At 42.6% G+C, this 19746-nt stretch overlaps 1 protein-coding gene across 10 annotated transcripts in view; it reads right to left on the bottom strand.

The window, feature by feature from the left end:
* Window positions 1-19746, bottom strand: part of CEP170 (centrosomal protein 170) — a 283085-nt gene that overhangs the window by 188563 nt on the left and 74776 nt on the right. For all 10 annotated transcript variants that reach the window (XM_033937690.1, XM_033937689.1, XM_033937691.1 and 7 more), the window contains exons 3-4: window positions 7238-7327; window positions 3600-3678 (exon numbers count right to left, since the gene is read on the bottom strand). In XM_033937690.1, coding sequence (XP_033793581.1) covers window positions 3600-3678; window positions 7238-7327 — 169 coding nt within the window. The remainder of the gene's footprint in view (window positions 1-3599; window positions 3679-7237; window positions 7328-19746) is intronic.

Below are 19746 nucleotides of genomic sequence, written 5' to 3'. Positions count from 1 at the left end.
CCTAAGGCTTAGTTTAGTTTAGTTTAGTTTGTAAAATAGGAGACTGAGGAAAATTCAGAAATCTTAAATTCAAACGTGTCATAATTTTCAAGTCTTTCCATTCTCTGGTGAATATTCAGATTATCCTTTACCAAAGCTGTTTGAACTTTTTTAACACCTTCTATAATTTCACCAAATTCCTTTACTTGGGAGTCTTATTTACCATTTATTATAGTTTAATTTATTATGGATCAGGGACAGTGACTATATTATTTAATTGTAACACAATTGCAAAATTTTAAAATATTATTCACATAATTTTTATTTTTATGTGCAGAATTTCTCCAGGAGTAAACTACCAGTACATTAAACATTGCCACCTTGGATGCCTGGCTTGCATACATTTAAAACAACTACGTATTGGACCTTGTGGTCAAAGAAAAGATGGAATTTCAGCTGAATAAACCAGCTTCATAGTAGATTTCCTTCAAATTCAAATGCATTAAACAAAGCTTTTTAGGGGGGCATTCAACAATATGTGTTAGTGTTAAGACGGGTTATTTTACCACAAGTCGTGCAGTAGCACACACCCTTAGTAGTTAATTCAATGGTGTTTCCTATAACATCAATTTGTATCCAGGTCAAACTACACTGGAAACTTGCTTGTCGATGGTGATTCTAGGCCAATGGTTCATATAACTCAGCCCTCCCTCTATTGGAAGGTTCATTGGCTAGGATGCATCTTGGATCCAGGCATAAAGAACTGAGGGCTAGATTCTCAAAAATCCATGTAAAAACTGACGGGCCACTGATGCAGCCGTTATAGTCTGGTTTTAAAAAAGCGAGTCATTCTCCAAAAGTCGTTAATGCAAATGAGATTGGTAGAGAGTAACGAAAATTCGCTAAGTTTGCATGTGCCCATCGCTGGTGATAGTGATGGGCACATGCACAAAATAAACACACACACACACAAAAAAAAATTGAGCCGCCAGGCCAAGTAATCCTCCACTGACAGCAGGAGAAATGCCCACTACTCCCGCCACCAACTAACACACCCCCTTGGCAGCAGGAGAGATGTCCAATCTCTCCTGCTGCCAAGAAACATCCCCCAACTCCCCTTGGCAGTGGGAGAGATGCCCACGCTCTCCCGCTGCTATGCAAACCCTCCCCCATGCCTTCGACAACCCCCGCCCTCTCCCCCTTACCTTGGTTAGATGGCTGGCTGGAGGGATGCCTACTCCCTCCGGCCAGCTGACCCGCATCTTCAAAATAGTGGGCCTTCTCCTCCCCAGTGCATCCTGAGATGCACCAGAGAGGGGCCTGAGGCTGATTGGCCCAGATTGTTTAAGGCCCCTCCTATGGGTAGGGCTTTATGCATCTAGGTCAATCATAAGCTCCTCCCTGGATACACCAGGGAGGAGCCTAAGACTGATTGGCACAGATGCATAAGACCTCACCCATAGGTGCATCCGGGGATGGGCCTGAGATTCTGATTTGCCCAGGTTAAGGCCCCTCCCATATGAGGGGCCTTAACAACCTGGGCCAATCAGAGTCTCAGGCCCCTCCCCGGTGCATCCCAGGATGCACCAGGGAGGGGAAGGTCTGCCATTTTCAAGAGGCGGGCTAGCTGGCCGGAGGGAGTAGGCATCCCTCTGGCCAGCCATCTAACCAAGATAAGGGGGAGAGGGCAGGGGTTGTCAGAGGCATGGGGGGGATGTTGCGTTGCAGTGGGAGAGTGTGGGCATCTCTCCCAGTGTTGAGGGAGTATGTTTCTTGGCAGCGGGAAAAATTAGGCATCTCTCCAGCTACCGGGGGGGGGGGGGGGTGTTGTGTGGCTGTGAGAGAGCATGGGCATCTCTCCTACCACATCTCCTCATTGCCAGAGGTATGTGGGATTAGTGTCAGCATGCAGAAGGAAAGAGTAGGCATCTCTCCTGCCAAACTTCAATTTGGGTTTTTAAAAATTATTATTTTAATTTGCCTGGGGGGGTGGTGTCTGAGCTGTCAAGCCTTACTTTCCTGTCAGTGATCAGAAAGTAAGGCAATGACAGCTCAGACCTGTCGGTAAATTTTGTATGCAAATATGGCACAACCAAGTTAGAGAATCACTCGGTGATTATAGAGAATGGCTCGGAGTGATTATTTCAATATTAATGATCTGGTTGTACCTCCCTAAGTCGTTTTTATAATCTGTCGCTAAAATATGTACAAGCTAAATCAGCTGGAGCCTATTTAGTGTGCACGTTAAAGGCAGATTTTTGTTTTGAGAACCTGGCCCTGAGATGGCTCTGTGCAATAGCAACAATATGAGAACTCCCACACATTCATGGTTAAATATGCTAGAAACTCCACATTTCAAGAGCTTCTAAGTAGCAAATGACAAGGGTAAAAAAATTTGTCTCTGCCCCGTTCCCGTGAGCTCATCCCCGTCCCGTCCCCGCGAGTTTGGTCCCTGTCCCGTCAGCTCAGTCCCCGTCCCATCCCCGCAAGCTTGGTCCCCATTCCGTCCCTGCAAATCATCTGATCCCATCTGCACAAACCATCTCCCTTCTGGGTTCCTATTTTCCCCATTTTTATTATCTCCCCTCTGTATCTGTATACTCCATCCTGTGTCTGGCATTGCCCACCTGTGTTCATATATCATCCCCATGTATATCCCCTTTATATGTCTCTGTCCCTATGCCCTGATGCACATAATTTCCACCCCCCCCCCTCATGTATCTGTCCCTATGCCCCATGCACATAATTTCCCCTCTGTTTCTGTTACCTTCCTGTGACCAGATTTCCCCTCTTCCTCTTCTACACCATTGTGTCTCTCTCCTCTCCAACCCCATCTAGCTTCTTTCCCTCTTTCTCCCCCCGCTTCCAGAATCTGGCTCACCTGCCTGTCCTTCTGCCCTTTCTCTTTCCTACTCCTCAGCCAGTTTTGCTTTGGTGTCCTTTTTTCCACCCAAGCTCTATGGGAAACTAATATAAATTTTTTAAAAATGGTTAATTTCAGCTGGGTCTTCTGTCCCCAGAAGCAGCCCCCTCCCTCCCTCTCGCCCGCCGCGGTCTGTGCATCTCCCTCCTTCCCTTGCCTTTGCTGGCAATTTTCCTCTTAACAAGCAGCCAGAGCATTTCCTGAAGTCGCGTGCGTCTGGCTGGCTGCCTGAAACTTCTCTACTCTGAAGCAACTTCCTGTTTCTGGTTACGTTAAAGGACAGTTTCAGGCAGCCAGCCACACGTGACTTCAGCTTGATAAGAGGAAAATTGCCAGCGAAGGTAAAGGCAAGGGAGAGAGGGAGATGCTTGGACCGCGCGATCGGATTTTAAAGTATTTTGTGCGCTTTCCCTCAATTAACTGCGGGGACAAGGCCATTCAAGGGCTCCACGGGGCATTGTCCCCGTACCTGCAGCGACTAGGTTTATTTTCATCCCTGTTTTGGTGGGTAACAGTTACCGTGTCATTCTCTACTTCTAAGCTCCATCACATGACATCATGCATGAGTGAGGATTTTATATTCTGCTTGTCCATGAAAGAAATACCTTTCATGAGCAGGAAAACTAAAGTTCAATTGACTTTGGCTAGTGAAATATTTCCAGTAAGATGAATAAAATACACTTCATAGAAAGGATATCATATCCAAATCTTAGTTTATCATCCAGCTTCAAGGTAATATATGTTTGCTCCGGAATGCGCACATCATTCACAAATGTCTAGTCAAAAAAAAAGAGAAAATGAGCTTCAACAAGCGCCATGCTGAGTACTAAAACCAAGGTAATAAACTGATTGTGAACCTGCAGTCACTAATTGATATGATCAAAGAATGAAGCAATTTACTTTCAAAGGAATATTGCTTTTCAGAGAAATTAATATGCAACCATTACCATAATTTTGCAATTTATACAAGAAATGTTATCTATATTGCATTCATTTTAACTAGCCTCATGCATACCTGTAGTCACTCATCTGCATGAATCATTTTATTTTTGGACCCCAAGTGTTGGAAAGAATTAGACATAAAAATTAAGAATGTCTGTTTGGGGACAAAATTATTGTCCAATATGTAAACAAGACTATATTTGGAATGCGAGAAAGATAGTTTGTATACTGCATATACTCAAATACAAACCCATTCAAATATAAAATGAGGTACCATTTTTGCCCCCCTTTTTAAGGGAAAGAATGGTAACGCAAATAAAAACCAGAGAGTTTATATTCTACCACTCCTCCTCTGTGATGCCCTCCCAGTAATCTTACCTCTCCTCTGCTACTGCAAGCCCCTCCCCCAGATCAGCACATGCCCATGCCCCAACCACATCGGAATGTCAGCTAATGCTCCCTCCCAAGCGAGAGTAACGCCAGCATTACAACCCCTACCGGAATATCAGTTAGTGCTTCCTCCCTCTCAAGTGACCCCCCCCCCCCCCAGCTTACCGTGGTTTCCTGGTAGTCTAGCGGTGCGCGTTGGAGCAGGAGTGATTTCCACATTAAAAAAACCCCACAAGCAATATAAAGGCTGAGTTTTGTCAATAACCCTCCCCTCCCTTCTCTACAATCCCACCTCCCAGGTGGAATCTTGAATTGCCATCCCCTAGTAATAATCTGCTCACTTGCAGCCTCACACTCAGCTTTGGCTGTGGTTACAGAAGTATGTTTATACTGAAATACATTAAGCTACAATATCAGAGGATGGCATTAAAAACAAGGCACTCGATTAAAAACAAGGCTGCAAAACATGTGCAGGGCTCATGGAGTTTGCAAATTGCAAATGAAATGCTGAATTTCCATGTATACAATGTGCCATTATTACTGCTGCCTGGGCATGCAGTTGTATCAAAGAAACAGCATTCAAAGAGCAATGGACAGGATTTACAAGAAATGCCATCTTTATGTCTCTTCCTACCTTCTCCCTGTGTACATACACTTCTGCAATGCTATCACATCAGAGAGGGGGGGGGGGGCTGTTATCTTAACTTCCTTCTCTTCTTGTCCCTCTCACACACACAGAAAATCCCCCCTTTCTTCCTCTGCCACATTTGTTTAGTAAGAATAAGAAAAGGAATGCAGATGACAGATACCTACCATCATTATTTGTTCTAGCTCTTTGCCTCTCCAGTTCTACACTTGCTCCAGAAGAATATGTTAGGGGAGGGGGCAAGTGAGCTCCAACAGCCCTCTGAATCTCAAGACACACAGGGTTGCAGAACCATGTGGCACACACCAAAATTTAGGGGCTCTTAGTCAGCCTGCTAGTCATCATGGAATCTAAACTTCACCCACTGTGTTGCTTTGAACACCACAGCAAACCCAAGTAGGTACCACTGATGTGGGAAAGGCAGCACTCAAAATCTTACTGAAGTCATATACTTTAAGGAGGGCACATAAAAGTGGGGCTTTCTTTGCGTGACGTGACAACAATCTCCTCAACTGGTGGGGGGAGGGGGATATTTCTCACCATTTGTTTCATCTTAGTGTGTGCAGTAGTGAAAGTTTTCCTCTTGCCATGTACCTCTGTAAACCACATACCCTGTTTTGCCCATTTATGAAGGCCTGCAGTAGAAAATAGACTGCATCCAGATTCAGGTTCAGTTTATTTGATATATGGTGGGAGGGGGGTGACAAACAAATATCACATACTTATGAAACAAAAGGCTGATGGGATTAGAAAGTTACAAACGTGAACCTTTGCTTCTTTTAGAGAATGGAAGTCCATTCATGCACTGGGATAAACTCGGGATTGGATTAAGATGACAGGAGTATGTGCTGGAAGTCTGAGGATGAATGATTTACTAATCATCCACTGATTAAAATCATAGCTTTATTTTGATTAAAATTTTAAAATATATTTGTAATATTTTCTTTGGTTATATTGGTCTTAGGCCTACAACATGCCATACATAATACCACAAAACAGTGGATCAGGTTTGAGACTTACAGGGATGGGACACAAACAAACTCACGAGGCCTAACGGCAGCCATTCAGGGAGCAGCGCCCGACCAGGCAGGAGCGCGAAAAGCTCACGCCTGCCTTGTGTGCCGCTCTGCCGCAGCCGTCCAAGCGAGGGAGGGGCAGGAGCACGGAAAGCTCCTGCCAATACAGCGCTGGACCGACAGAATTTTTAAAAGGTATCGCCGGGGAGGGGTGAAAGGGCTGTATTCACTCTATAAGACGCACCTACATTCCCACCCGCTTTTTTTTTGGGAGGGGGGGAAGTGTGTGTCTTATGGAGTGAAAAATACAGTACTTCCGATTTTCAATATATATTGCATTGAAAGGAATCATGTAAAATGAATTAATTTCAATCTATGTTCCCAGCTGTAGGTACAATAACTCTCCAATAATGGAATAAAAAATCCACCAAATTTGACAAGCAGAAATAAAACTAGAATCTTTCAATTAAGTGTGAAAACTAGAAACTCTGTGTCAGCATTTTAAGAGGAGCATGCAGCCCAAAACAAATCCCCACTGCTTTCTAAGAAAAACTGTGTTCCAAATACAAAACATCCCATCACTATTCCAATTGTTTGGTAATGAGCAATTCAGGCAAGCAGCAAAAATAATAACAACTACTACTAAAGCAACTCTTGGAAGTTCACTTTTAGCATCATTTTTCACACTTTTCCAAGTCACATCTCCCACTACCACCAGTCCTCCTACTTACCATACACCACTCAACCTCTAGTATGCATCTGCCCCAAACACACCCACACACATCCATAGCTACAAACCTTCTCAGAGACCCCATCTCAATCTCAAACTATAGCTTAGGGGCATATGCTAACTTTCAGAAATAGACCCACCTCCTTTTCTCCAGCAAATATTTCATCTTTATAATCAGGAGACTACAGCATGAATATGTTACAACTGAGAAAAACATAAAAAGGCAAAGCATGCACTCAAAGTTAGAAACCTTAATACCCGCTTCAACAAATCTATATTGGAAAGCATTCTCAAAACCATGTCTGCATACTTTCCCTACAGGTTACTGTGTTTAAATGAAGATTTCCATACTGTCCACATTTTAATTCAATCCTGCGCTAAATTCATAATCCAAAGGAAATGATCATGACAGCATCAAACATATGACTTCAGTGAAAAACTTTAATCGTTCCAAACTTTTTTCTTGCACCAGTCCACACAGCACAATATATAGTCTTCATCCTAATAACAGCGGAACCAAGAAATAGGTGCAAGTTAACGGGGACATAATCCAACTAGAGTTTTTATTAAACCACTCATTTCCAAAACTGTTTTATTTCTATGTAACTCACCCCATTTAAGCTTCCTAAATCTTTCACCAAATGTTCATCTGTAGAAGCTTTATAGTTGACCACAGCATGTTGTTTGTCCACACTACGTGACTGAAAAACATAGAAAATTTTAAATTATTTACACAAAAAATGAGAATGTATTAACAGAATCAATATGTACCTCTGCAATTCTACAGGATCTAAGAATACGTTTAAACACTGTTTTCATCATCAAAATGTTACAAGGTAAGAAAAATAAGGTACTGAATCCACTAACAATTGCCTTGCTGTTTCTGATCTTAGTGACCTTTTTGACATATACACTACTAATGATTTTGTAGACACTCTGTTGGCTGACCATACAAAATCTGGTGAATTATAATCAGGAGGCCACATTACCAAAAAGATGTGCTGAGAGTTGAGTTGGTTCAACGAATGGCCACCAGGATGGTCTCAGGGCTCAGGGATCTCCCGTATGAGGAAAGGCTGAATAATTTGCAGCTGTACTCACTCGAGGAACGTAGCGAGAGAGGAGACATGATTGAGACGTTTAAATATATCACGGGCTGTATCCAGGTGGAAGATGATATCTTCTTTTTTAAAGGACCCTCGGCCACAAGAGGGCATCCGCTAAAAATCAGGGGTGGGAAATTTCATGGCGACACCAGGAAGTATTTCTTCACCGAAAGGGTGGTTGATCATTGGAATGAACTTCCATTGCAGGTGATTGAGGCCAGCAGCGTGCCAGATTTTAAGATTAAATGGGACACACATGTGGGATCTCTAGGGGGGTAAAGTTGAGGGGGTGGGTCATTATAGTGGGCAGATTTGATGGGCTATGGCCCTTTTCTGGTGTTATATGCATTGAATGATTTCCGCCTACTAAAACTTGGGCTGCTGCATTTTGAATTCACTGTAAAAATTTGATTTTACATTTTGCTATTCCTAAATATAATGCACTATAATAATCCACTATGCAGAATACAAGATCTGGTAAAATTGTATGAATATCCAATTGCAAAACCAGTGGCTTCAATCTCTTCAATAGGTGTAGTTTAATAAATGATGATTGTACCACTTGTACTATTTGTCACTCAGTCAACTTGGACACACACATTTCTCTCTTTATAGCTATTACCAAATCTCCTACTTTCACTTCCACAGGACAAATCTGTTGTTCTTTTTTCCCTATAAAACAGGTCTTGTGTTTTGGCCACATTCAAAATTAACTTACTCTCACTCATTCATTCACCAACTACATTCATACAATCTCTTTACAAATTCCTCTTCCCATCCATATACAGGGAAGAATTCTATGTCATCAGCATAAAGCTGTTATTCTACATTCAGTCTCTTAAAAATTTCACCGATAGATGCCATGTAGACATTAAGAAGAAGAGCAGATAAGGCAGACCCTTGAAGAACACCACTTCAGAAATTTCACCTTTACTCAGAACTTGCATTGTTTGATCTATCAAATAAGATGAAAATCTCAAATCAATAGAATCAAATGCTCCTGAAATATCTAAGGACACTAAACAAAAAGTGTGATTTCACTGCACAACAATTTTTTGGTTAAGTCTTGATTCCTGAAAAGTTTTTTGGTGATTATGACAGGTACCAACTTGGTATGCTCAAATATGGTTTTGGTTTTACTGCATCACGTAAGAACTATGAGAAATAGACATTTTTATGTTTACTGACAATAAAATATATAGTCAAGTTTACGTTTCGCACAAGCGACTAAATGAAACAGAATTAAAAGTGTTTTGCTCCCGAGTTTCTTTTATATTCAGTGTCTGGTGCATCACGTTGTAGCATCCAACAATAGTCGGCAAGCATTGACGGATTCCAATTGCCCTGGTATCGTTTCTCCATCGTAGCTATGTCTTGATGAAACCTTTCACCGTGCTCGTCACTCACAGCACCGAGATTTGCGGGGAAGAAGTCCAAGTGTGAATGGAGGAAATGAATCTTGAGTGACATATTGCACTTCATTCTCTTGTATGCTTTGAGAAGTTTGTCTACCAGCTGAATGTAGTTTGGGGCTCTGTAATTGCCCAGAAAATTGTCAACAACGTCTTTCAAGGCTTTCCAGCCAATTTTTTCCGGCCCAACTAACAGATCTTCAAATCGCTTGTCACTCATAACATGTCTGATCTGGGGGCCAACAAAAATACCCTCTTTGATCTTGGCATCAGTTATTCTTGGGAACATCTGTCTTAAATAACGAAAACCTTCCCCTTCCTTGTTCATTGCTTTCACAAAATTCTTCATGAGTCCCAGTTTAATGTGAAGAGGAGGCAAAAATATCTTTGTCGGGTCAACAAGCGATTCATGTGCTACATTTTTCTGTCCTGGAACTAACTTTTTACGGAGTGGCCAGTTCTTTCTAGAATAGTGCGACTCTCTGTCTCGGCTGTCCCATTCGCAGATGAAACAGCAGTACTTTGTATAGCCAAGCTGCAGTCCTAGTAACAGAGCAACGACTTTGAGGTCTCCACAGATATTCCAGTTATACCTGGTATACTGGACATACTTTAGTAACATTTCCATATTCTCATATGTTTCTTTCATATGTGCTGCATAGCCAACAGGTACTGAAGGATAAACGTTGCCATTGTGCAACAGAACAGCTTTCAGGCTTAACATTGACGAATCAATGAAAAGACGCCACTCTTCCGGGTTGTGATCACAACCAAAGACCGAGAACAATCCTTCAATGTCACAACAGAAACAGAGACTGTCGACTTGTGCAAAAAATTTGGTTATATCATGATGCCGGTCTCGAAACACAGAAATTTTCGTACCTGGTGATAGCAAACACCATTCCTGCAGTCTCGAACCTAGCAGCTCAGCTTTTGCTTTTGACAGACCCAAATCTCTGACCAAATCGTTCAATTCGGACTGTGTTATCAGATGTGGATCGCCTGATGAGGATGGTTCAAAATCCGGGTCAATGTCACTGTTAGAACCCTGCACTGCAGTTTCTTCATCTGGTTCGTCTAAGGTCCAATCCTCTGGTGGTTTCGGAACTGGAAGACTGTCATCATGTGGCATGGGTCTCATTGCTGAAGGCAGATTAGGATATTCAATTGACTTCTTGTTTTTGGCAGAGAAACCAGACACATTAGTCAAACAGAAATAACAGTCCGTCACATGGTCTTTCTGTTCTCGCCATATCATCGGAACAGCAAATGGCATCGTCTTTCGAGTACCTCTGAGCCAGGCTCTCAGACTAACAGCACATGTCGCACAGCAAATGTGAGGCGCCCATTGCTTGTCTTGATCACCTATTTTGCAGCCAAAATACAGATGATAGGCTTTCTTTACAAGGGCAGTCATCGAACGTCTCTGAGGCGTAAGTGTATATTCCCCACAGATATAGCAGAATGTGTCGCGGCTGTTACGACACCGACGAGACATATTGCCTGACACCAAAACGTCTATAGCATCAAGCTTACTTACTGTTATATTGCTACAGCTACTATACTACTATACTTTACTATACTGATACTATATACACACACGGACTATCTATATTAACCAAATGAGCAGGATCGGTGTATGGAAGCCACCATTATAGCATGGTGAGACAGTGCAAGCTCGTTCAGACCTGCCCAGACATGCCCAGGATGTCATCTTCCATAAAACAGCTTCCAACCTGGCTAGATTCAATTTTAGTAACTGCCGATGTGGTGTCGTTATACACTAACGTCCCCCAGTTGGAAGCAGCGAAATTAGTCAAAACACAATTATTGAAACTTAAATTAACAGAACTAAAAACTTCTTTGCTGTATGATCTAGCAGAATTAGTTATTTATAATAACTATTTCAAATTTGAAGATGAAATTTTCCTCCAAACAAAAGGAGTAGCAATGGGGGCCACTGTGGCCCCCACACTTGCATGTCTTTATATGAGTCAGTTCGAGGAATCTCATGTATACACTTCCAAATATTTCCAGCATGTGTCATGCTGGAAACGATTTATCGACGATGTATTTTTTGTGTGGAGTGGTGGAGAGACAGATTTAAATAAATTCCTAGAAGAACTCAATCTAAAGGATAGTAATATAAAGTTTACCTATACTTCAAACAAAAATCAAGTTACGTTCCTAGATATAAGAATTGTTAAACAGAATTTACGTATCTCCACCACTCTACACAAAAAACCGTCTGACAGAAATACTCTATTACAGTTTCAAAGTTATCACCCACGACCACTCAAAAACAGTATTCCCATTGGACAATTTCTCCGTTTACGGAGAATTTGTTCTGAGGAGGGTGATTTTGACAGAGAAGCACATGAAATGTACAATAGGTTTGTTAGTAGGGGGTATCCTGCTAAAGTCGTTAAGAGGGCGTGGAAAAGGGCAAAAAACTGTCACCGCTCATGGTTAATACAAGATAAGCAACACAAACAAGAAGACCATAATATAGTATGTGTTATGCCTCACAGTAACAAAAATAATGCCATCAAACATATTATATTAAAGTATTGGCCAATTCTGCAGTATCATACGTCACTACAAAATTATCCTAAATTTGCGTTCTCCAGAGCAAAAAACCTCGGTGAACAGTTAAAACACAATTTGTACCATCAGGACATCGGTAATAAATTACCTCATAAGCCTTGCGGTAAGTGCCGGGTCTGTCGGTTAGTATTAGATTCCGACCATATTGTGATACCAGGGTCGGGCGGACGCATTTTTAAATTACTCTCAGGGACTGACTGCGAATCTAAAAAGGTCATCTATTGTATTCAATGTCCTTGTAACAAACTATATATAGGGCAAACGATTCGTATGATTAAAACACGAATCATAGAACACATGAGTAATATAAGAAGAAACAGAGTATCCGCCCCCCTGGTATCCCATTGGTTGGACAAATCACATGATCCGGAAGATCTTAGATACACAGTGTTAACACAGATACATAGCACTGAAGGTGATATATCTAAAACGCTGGTTCAAAAAGAACAGCGTTTTATTTATAACTGGCAGACCCTGCACCCAAAAGGCTTAAATGCTGATATCGAGTGGTTGGCCCTATAGAATGTATGTCCCTGGCGTTGTTAACATCTGGGGCCTTTAAGGCACCGCCTCTTCCGGTTTTAGGATTTCTTAAATACGCATTGCCACAACAGAGTTAGTCAGATGGCCAGCAGATTTTGAACGAGTCTGGTCTCAATGAGCCAGTATCAGGTATTTTGATATATTTTATATCAGTTTGAATGTGAATTAACTTTTTGACAAATTATGCTTGGACTATTTTGCATATATACAATTGAATAGAGGTAAAGATTTTTAAAAATTAGTAAAAAGTAAAAAAATTAACTTTTGATTACATTTCTAGTGTCCCTCCCCGACGAAGAAGACGAAACTCGAGTCGGGGGGACGGGAAATGAAGCAGATATATATATAAGAAACACCTCAGGATTTTAAGAGGCACTTTATTAGTTTGAACACAGTCACTACCGAGATTTAACAGGACTGAATCTAACAACAGACACCTCTCCATTCAGATAAGTACCACCAAGTATCTGAATATGTTTACGCAGGGAGGGGTCGGGGACTAGTGAGTGCGATGATGGTCCCCCTTGTTGAACTCTAAGTAGTGACTTCACTATTTAATGGGTTTAAGGTCTGAGCACATCACTATTATAAATTCATATTTATTCAAAGCCATAATAACTGTGATAATCAGTATTTTGCCAATTAACAGAATCACAGAGTAACATTGTATATTTCCCCATTATTTCAGTATAGATTTTATGCATGGACATACCCAGGCGGCACAAACCGTTGTTGATAAGACACTTATGGGAGAAAAAATTGTTTGCATCCAAATATAAGAAAAAATCACGACAAAATTGAAGATTTCTCTGAAATGGTACGTGATGGGTAATTTTTGATGTAATATTCATGATCAGCACCCAAAATTCTATAAGAAACACCCAGCAGTGTTCAGGAAGCAAAAACTTTGTTGTGCAGTGTTTTTATCCATTCCTGTTCTCATCTGATTGGCAGTTGATATTAACAATGACTCCATACTATGGCCCAGATTCACTAACCTGCCTGATCGGGCCCGATCCAGGCAGGTCCGATGAATTCTGCAAACTTAAATATGCAGATAGGGGCGATTGGAGGAACACCCCCATCTGCCTGCCCGAGTTGCTGGTGTCATTTTGTGTCCGTTTTTTTTTTTTTTTGACTCCCCGTCAGCGACTCTCCCCCCCCCCCCCCTCAAATCAGTCACCGGATTGCACGAACCTGCCATTCCACACTCCCCATGCTCTCGCAAGCCTTGGCTCGCTTTGCCATTTAAAATTTTTTAAAATTGAGCCCATGGTTTTAATCCGCTTAAAGCCCGCGGGTTAAAACCATGGGCTCACAGTGCGGGGCAGAGCAGGGCGACATTTGATCACTTGATTTGAGCACTCATTTCCCTTGTTGTCAGGTCACTGCTCCAACCACTAACTATTAATTAATTAATTCATTCTTTTAACCAAGTTTCATTAAAAATGGATAGAAAGTTTTACAGTTGCAGTACAAAATTACTTATTCTACTGACTTAAAAAAAAAATTAATGAATCAGGATGGAACATAGTACTAGAGACCGACCAAAACTGATTTTTTTTTTTTGGCTGAAAATAAGCTGTGTAACACTTTTGATTGGAATAAACTACAGCCAAAACCAAAACTAAAAACTATAGCTTAGTTGTGCGAATGTGACCCAATGAGGTCCACTAGGGATTGTTAGAACTTGCAGTTGGCAGTCCTGCTAAACCCGTGGAGGGGCATAATCGAAAGGGACGTCTAAGTCCGTTTACGTTGGTTTTCTTATCGGCGCTTGGACCTTTTTGAGAAATGTTCGTCCAAGTGCCGACTTAGGCCGGTTTTTGGACATTTTTCCTCTTTTGATTATGAGCCCCATAGGAGATTATTACCCTCTAGCCCCAGGAACTGCAAGCACCAGGTTGACAAATGGAAGAGCCATTTTAACAAGGACTTCAGCAAGTTTAGGTTCTGAGTCACTAGAGATGTAGTTAACCTCTGAGAAAGGAGCTTGAGAATATGTTTAAAAACAAATAAAAAATCATCATTACCTGCTTTTTATGCTTACCCACACTGTACAAAAGTAATATGAGAAAGTAGAATTGAGATGTTTTATATTTAGTTATAAAACCGATTAAGGTCAAGCATGATACAGATAATCAGTAAAACAGGGTAAAGGAGTGTCTACATTGTGGACATTATACCAGTTTGATGCACAATCCAGAATTTAAAAAAGCCCACTGATATTCCTGAATGAAGAGACTATATGCTTTGAAAAGTTACAACCAAGAGCAATACATTTTTCAAATTAATTTCTGAAACAAACTTCATTTCATTGTAATATTTCCTGAAGCCATGTTGACTGGCTTTCATCAGGTTGTGTGTATCCAAGTGCCAGACTATGCTATCTTTAATCAGTGCTTCAACCATCTTTCCAGGGACAGACGTAAGACTCACAGGTCTGTAGTTGCCCGGTTCTCCTCTTGATCCTTTTTTGAAAACTGGCGTGACGTTCACTATCTTCCAATTGTCCGGTATCTGTCCAGTTCTAATTGACAGGTTGGCAAGTTTTTGCAAAAGCTCTTCGATTTCAACCTTCAGTTCTTTTAAGACTCTCAGGTGAATTTCATCAGGTCCAGGGGATTTATCGCTTTTAAGATTGTCGATCTGGTAGTATATCTAGTCCAAGTCCACTTCTACTGTGGTGAGGCTGTCCTCTATTACTCCTTTGAACACTTTCACTGCTTCTGGTATTGTTGTGGCATCCTCCTTCATAAAGACAGATGCAAAGAAGGAATTTAGTCTGTCTGCAATTTGTTTGTCTTCCTTGATGTACCCTTTTCTTCCCTGGTCATCCAGCGGTCCCACTGCCTTTTTTGCAGGTTTTTTTTCCTTTTACGTGTCCTTAGTGCCCTCAGTGCCTCCTATGTCCTTAGTGCCCTCAATGCCTCTTATGTCCTTAGTGCACCCAGTGCCTCCTTCCCATGTCCTTAGTACCCCTTTCCTACATCCTTAGTGCCCCCAGTGCCTCCTTCCCGTGTCCTTAGTGCCCTCAGTGCCTCCTATGTCCTTAGTGCCCTCAGTGCCCCTTCCTATGTCCTTAGTGCTCCCAGTGCCTCCTTCCTATGTCCCCTTCACTGCCTTCCAGACTTTGTCGTCCCCCCCGAAGCCAGCCTGCCTGCCTCCCTTCCATCCCCCTGTGCAGTAGAACCCTTGAGCAGCATCTTTCCATTTGTACCCCCCATCCACCCGTACAGTAGAACCCGACATTTTTCTATCCCTCCCTCCCATCCCCTTGTGCAGTAGAACCGTTGAGCAGCATGTTTCCATCTCCCCCCCCCCCCGCCACTACCGCCACCGTGCAGCAGACCCCACTGGCCCTCACGTCTGACCCTCCCACCACGAGACGATCTATAAATCTCCCGGCTCCAGCAGCGTCCGCATGCACTCTAAACACGCTGCTTCGCGGCCTTCTACTGCCCGTGATTTCCTCTGCCGCATCTCTGTCTCAATGTCATCAGGGATGCGGCAGAGGAAATCAGGGCAGTAGAAGGCTGCGAAGCAGCATGTTTAGAGTGCTGCAGACGCTGCTGGAGTGGGAGGTTTGTGGTAATCTCGCGGTGGGAGGGTCGGCTCAACGGGGGTTCGGGTATGTCGGGGAGTTGTGCGCCGGGGGGGGGGGGGGAGCGACAAAGAACTGATGCCTTACAGTGAGGATTGCAGTCTGGCCTGCTCCCTTAGGCCCTTGACATAGTTATTTTTAAGTGTAAAGTTGCCACGGCGGCAAGACCGCACATCACCTTGAGGTCTGCGAGAGAGGGAACGTTGTATGCATGCATGCACACTCCTGCCAGCCATGGACCTACAGATCACAGATCACGCAGGTAAGAGTATGCATGCGCGCTTAGCGTTTTATTATAGTAGATGATGAAATCTAGTATAAGGTACATCAACTACTAGGGCCTGAAACTCTAATTATGTGAGCTGAAGTGACCGCCACCAAAATCAAGATTTTCCAGGTCAGATACTTCAGCTGTGAAAGGAGTCTAACAACTCAAAAGGAGCTTTCATCAGCTGGGCAAGGATGAGGATAAGATTCCAAGATATTGTGGGAAGTTTGAGAGGGGGATTCAGCAACATCAAACCTCACATGAAGCAAACAACTAGAGGCTGTATAAAAATGGCTTGACCTCCATCTGAGAATGATAAGCACTAATTGCAGAGATGAATCCTTACAGTGTTGGTTTTTAAACCAGACTCAGAGCAGTGTAAGGAGGGATTCAAGCAGCTTTTGTATGGAACAAGAAAGCAGAGCTAGGGCCCTTACATCAAATGGCAAACCTTCTCCATTTAAATGAACAACACCTTTTAGTTGAATCTTTCCTAAAGCCAGCAAAATCCTGGGAGACACTTTCAGGTAGATGCAAGGAGGCAAATTTTATGCTTTCAACAACCTGGCCATGAGGGCCGAGTCTGTAGGTTGGGATGCAGCAAGGACCCCTCATTCTGTGTGATGAGGATCAGAAAACAGACCAATCTCCACAGAACTTCAGAGGCCAACTCCAGAAATAGAGGGAACCGGATCTGCCTGGGCCAGTAAGCTGCAATTAAGATCTCGGTTCCCTGATCTTGCCTGACTTTCAATAAAGTCTTCCCTATTAGAGGGATGGGAGGATATGCATATAGCAGACTTTCCCCACAATGAAGGAAGGAAGGCATCTGATGCTAGTTTGCTATGTGGAGCATGACAGACTAGAGTCTGGAGCAGTACTGAGGGTTTTTGTTGTTGAGATGAATGGCAAAGAGCTTCACCAAAGGAGTGCCCCACCCTTGGAAGATCTTTTGGGCTGCATCCACACTGAGAGACCACTCATGTGGTTCCATGACTCTACTCAGATTGTCTGTTCTTTCCCGCTAGGTATGTGGCTCTGCGCACCATGCTGTACTTGAAAGCCCATTGCCACATCCGAATTGGCTCCCAATACAAGGGGTAGGAGCCCATACCCCCGCTTGTTTATATAATACATTACATCTGATTGTCCGTTTGAATTAAAATAATTTGATATACTAGCTGATCTCTGAAAGCCTTTTGAGTATTCCATATCACCCGCAGTTTCAGGGGATCGATGGGAAGAGACTGCTCCTAGGAGGAACAAGTTCTCCGAGTGTGAAGCCCTTATACATGAACAGCCCCCAGCCCAGGTTGGATGCATTTATGGTCAAGATATTTTGGGGTGGCAGATTTTGGAATGATATTCCAAGATCAAATTAGCCAACAGTGTAGTGACTGATTGGGCCATGGCATGACCTGGATGACATCTGCTAGATTCCCAGTGGCCTGGCCACTGAATAACTAGGGTCTATTGGGCTCTCCTGAAATGGAGATGTGATCTGTAATTTTTTTTTTTTACATTAATTTTTATTGGTCATATACAATGTCAACAATTCAGAGCACCACACCAGCTATGCGAAAACCACATAAGAAAAATCATCCCCCTGATTATCAATCCCAAAGACAAAAATACAGTAACAACACCAGTACCAGCAAGTAAACTCACAGGCACTCAAAAGGGTAATATCAGAACATAGAAAACAAAAGGATTATCCATGCCCAGTACAGCAGAAAATAACATAGACCCCCCCCAACTCCACCCCTTATAAATCCCTCAGACGAAAACCATGAGTGGCAGATCTGAAAAGGAATCTCACAAACACTAATATACAACAATCCATAGGAAAGAATACATAAGAAAGTAAAAGTATCAGGAATTAAAGACGAGTGGGTGAAAAATGACACCTGGAGAAAAGAAGTTCCATTAAACCCAGGAAGAATGGGGACTAGGACAGCAAAGCAACTACATCAGAACATACATATAATCCTCTAGGAAGTGGGTAAATCCAGCCATCTCCACACCACATCATAATGCTCTGCCCAGCCTCTCAACATCCATTTCAGCTTGTCATAAATCATCAAGTCCCTCAGATGGTCTTCCCACCTGCTAAACGCCATTGACTAGCAATTATAAGTCTGGCCATGAATAATAAAGAAAATACAAACTATTTCTGACTTTCCTCTAAGTACTCAAGGGATCCCCACCCAGTAAACAAAATTTAGGACCCTAGGGGAGGACCCCAGGAACTCTGAGAGAATTATAATCTTGAATTAGGGTCCAAAAGCGCTGAACCACGGACAAAACCACCACATATGATCAAAGGACTTAAGTGCATCACAGCCCCTCCAGCAATTCCCTGTGGGGCTTTTCCCCATATGATACATATGCAACGGGCAAACGTACAGGTGGTGAACAACCTGATATTGCAGCTGCTTATACTTGGTGGCCCAGGAACAGAAATGAATATATGCATAATCAGCCCAATCAGCAGCTTCCAAAGATGAATCTCTTAAACCATTCCATTGTATCTCATGGGAGCTATGCACCTGTCCTGTTTCCTCCAATAAAGCCTTGTATACCCTAGAGAGCAATTTTTTCGTATTTTTCCCCCCACAAAAAGAGATCTCTTGAGAGGTGTAGGAATATGGGTAAGAATGTGGGAAGGCAGTCCTGAGATAAAATGATGAAGTTGGAAATATGCAAAAAAAGGAAAAGGAGACTGGATAAGTTGTTCTAGTTGACCTTTCGTGACCATCACCCCATGATCCAATAAACCAAATGCATTTATCTACCCTCGCCCTATGTAATTGTGTATGAAGGGGATCCAACTCCAGATGGGAAAAAGGGGAGTATCCACTCAGTCGACTTCCCGGAAAAACATGTTCTCCCACTCCCCGCCCTAAATGTCAGGATCTCCATTCTCGTAGTAGTGGACCTAAAAATGGGTGATCCCTAAATCATTCTCACAAACAACCTCTAGGTAATGAGTGTCCTCCAAAAACAAGAATAGTTCAAGGCTTCAATGACTACCTAGGAAACAGCAGCCCTTTCCCTATAATGGAAAAGCAAAGCTTGAAGCAATGCCACCTTATAATAGATCCACAAATTAGGCAAGTTAATACCCCTCCTTTCCTCTGTGTGCAATGCTAACCTCTGCTGTCCTTCCCCCAAATAATCTTGCCCAACCTACTTTGTCACCAGGCCAAAAGAGACCAAGGAATCACCACTGGAAGCTGGGCAAATATGAAGGTAAACTTTTGAAGGATCATCATTTTATGCGCAGCAATGTGCCCCCACCAACTTAATGTAAGCTTCCCCCAGTCCTCTAAATCCTGACCTATACCTTTGAGCAAAGCTGGGTAATTTAATTGAAATAAATCTACCGTATTAGCAGATAACCGAACACCTAGATAACAAAAACTACGAGTAACCCAGTGAAAAAGAAAAGGGCCCTTCCAGTCTTTTGGGGAAAAGCCAATCCCTAAAGCTTCCGTGTGTTTATAGCCAGAAAAACTAGCATAGCTCTCGAGTTCCTGCATTAAAAAAAGGCAAAGAGGTATCTGGAGAACTCAAAAGA

The sequence above is a fragment of the Geotrypetes seraphini genome, chromosome 3, assembly GCF_902459505.1.
Source record: "Geotrypetes seraphini chromosome 3, aGeoSer1.1, whole genome shotgun sequence".
Taxonomy (NCBI): Eukaryota; Metazoa; Chordata; class Amphibia; order Gymnophiona; family Dermophiidae; genus Geotrypetes; species Geotrypetes seraphini.
This window is presented reverse-complemented; position numbering and strand designations above follow the sequence as displayed.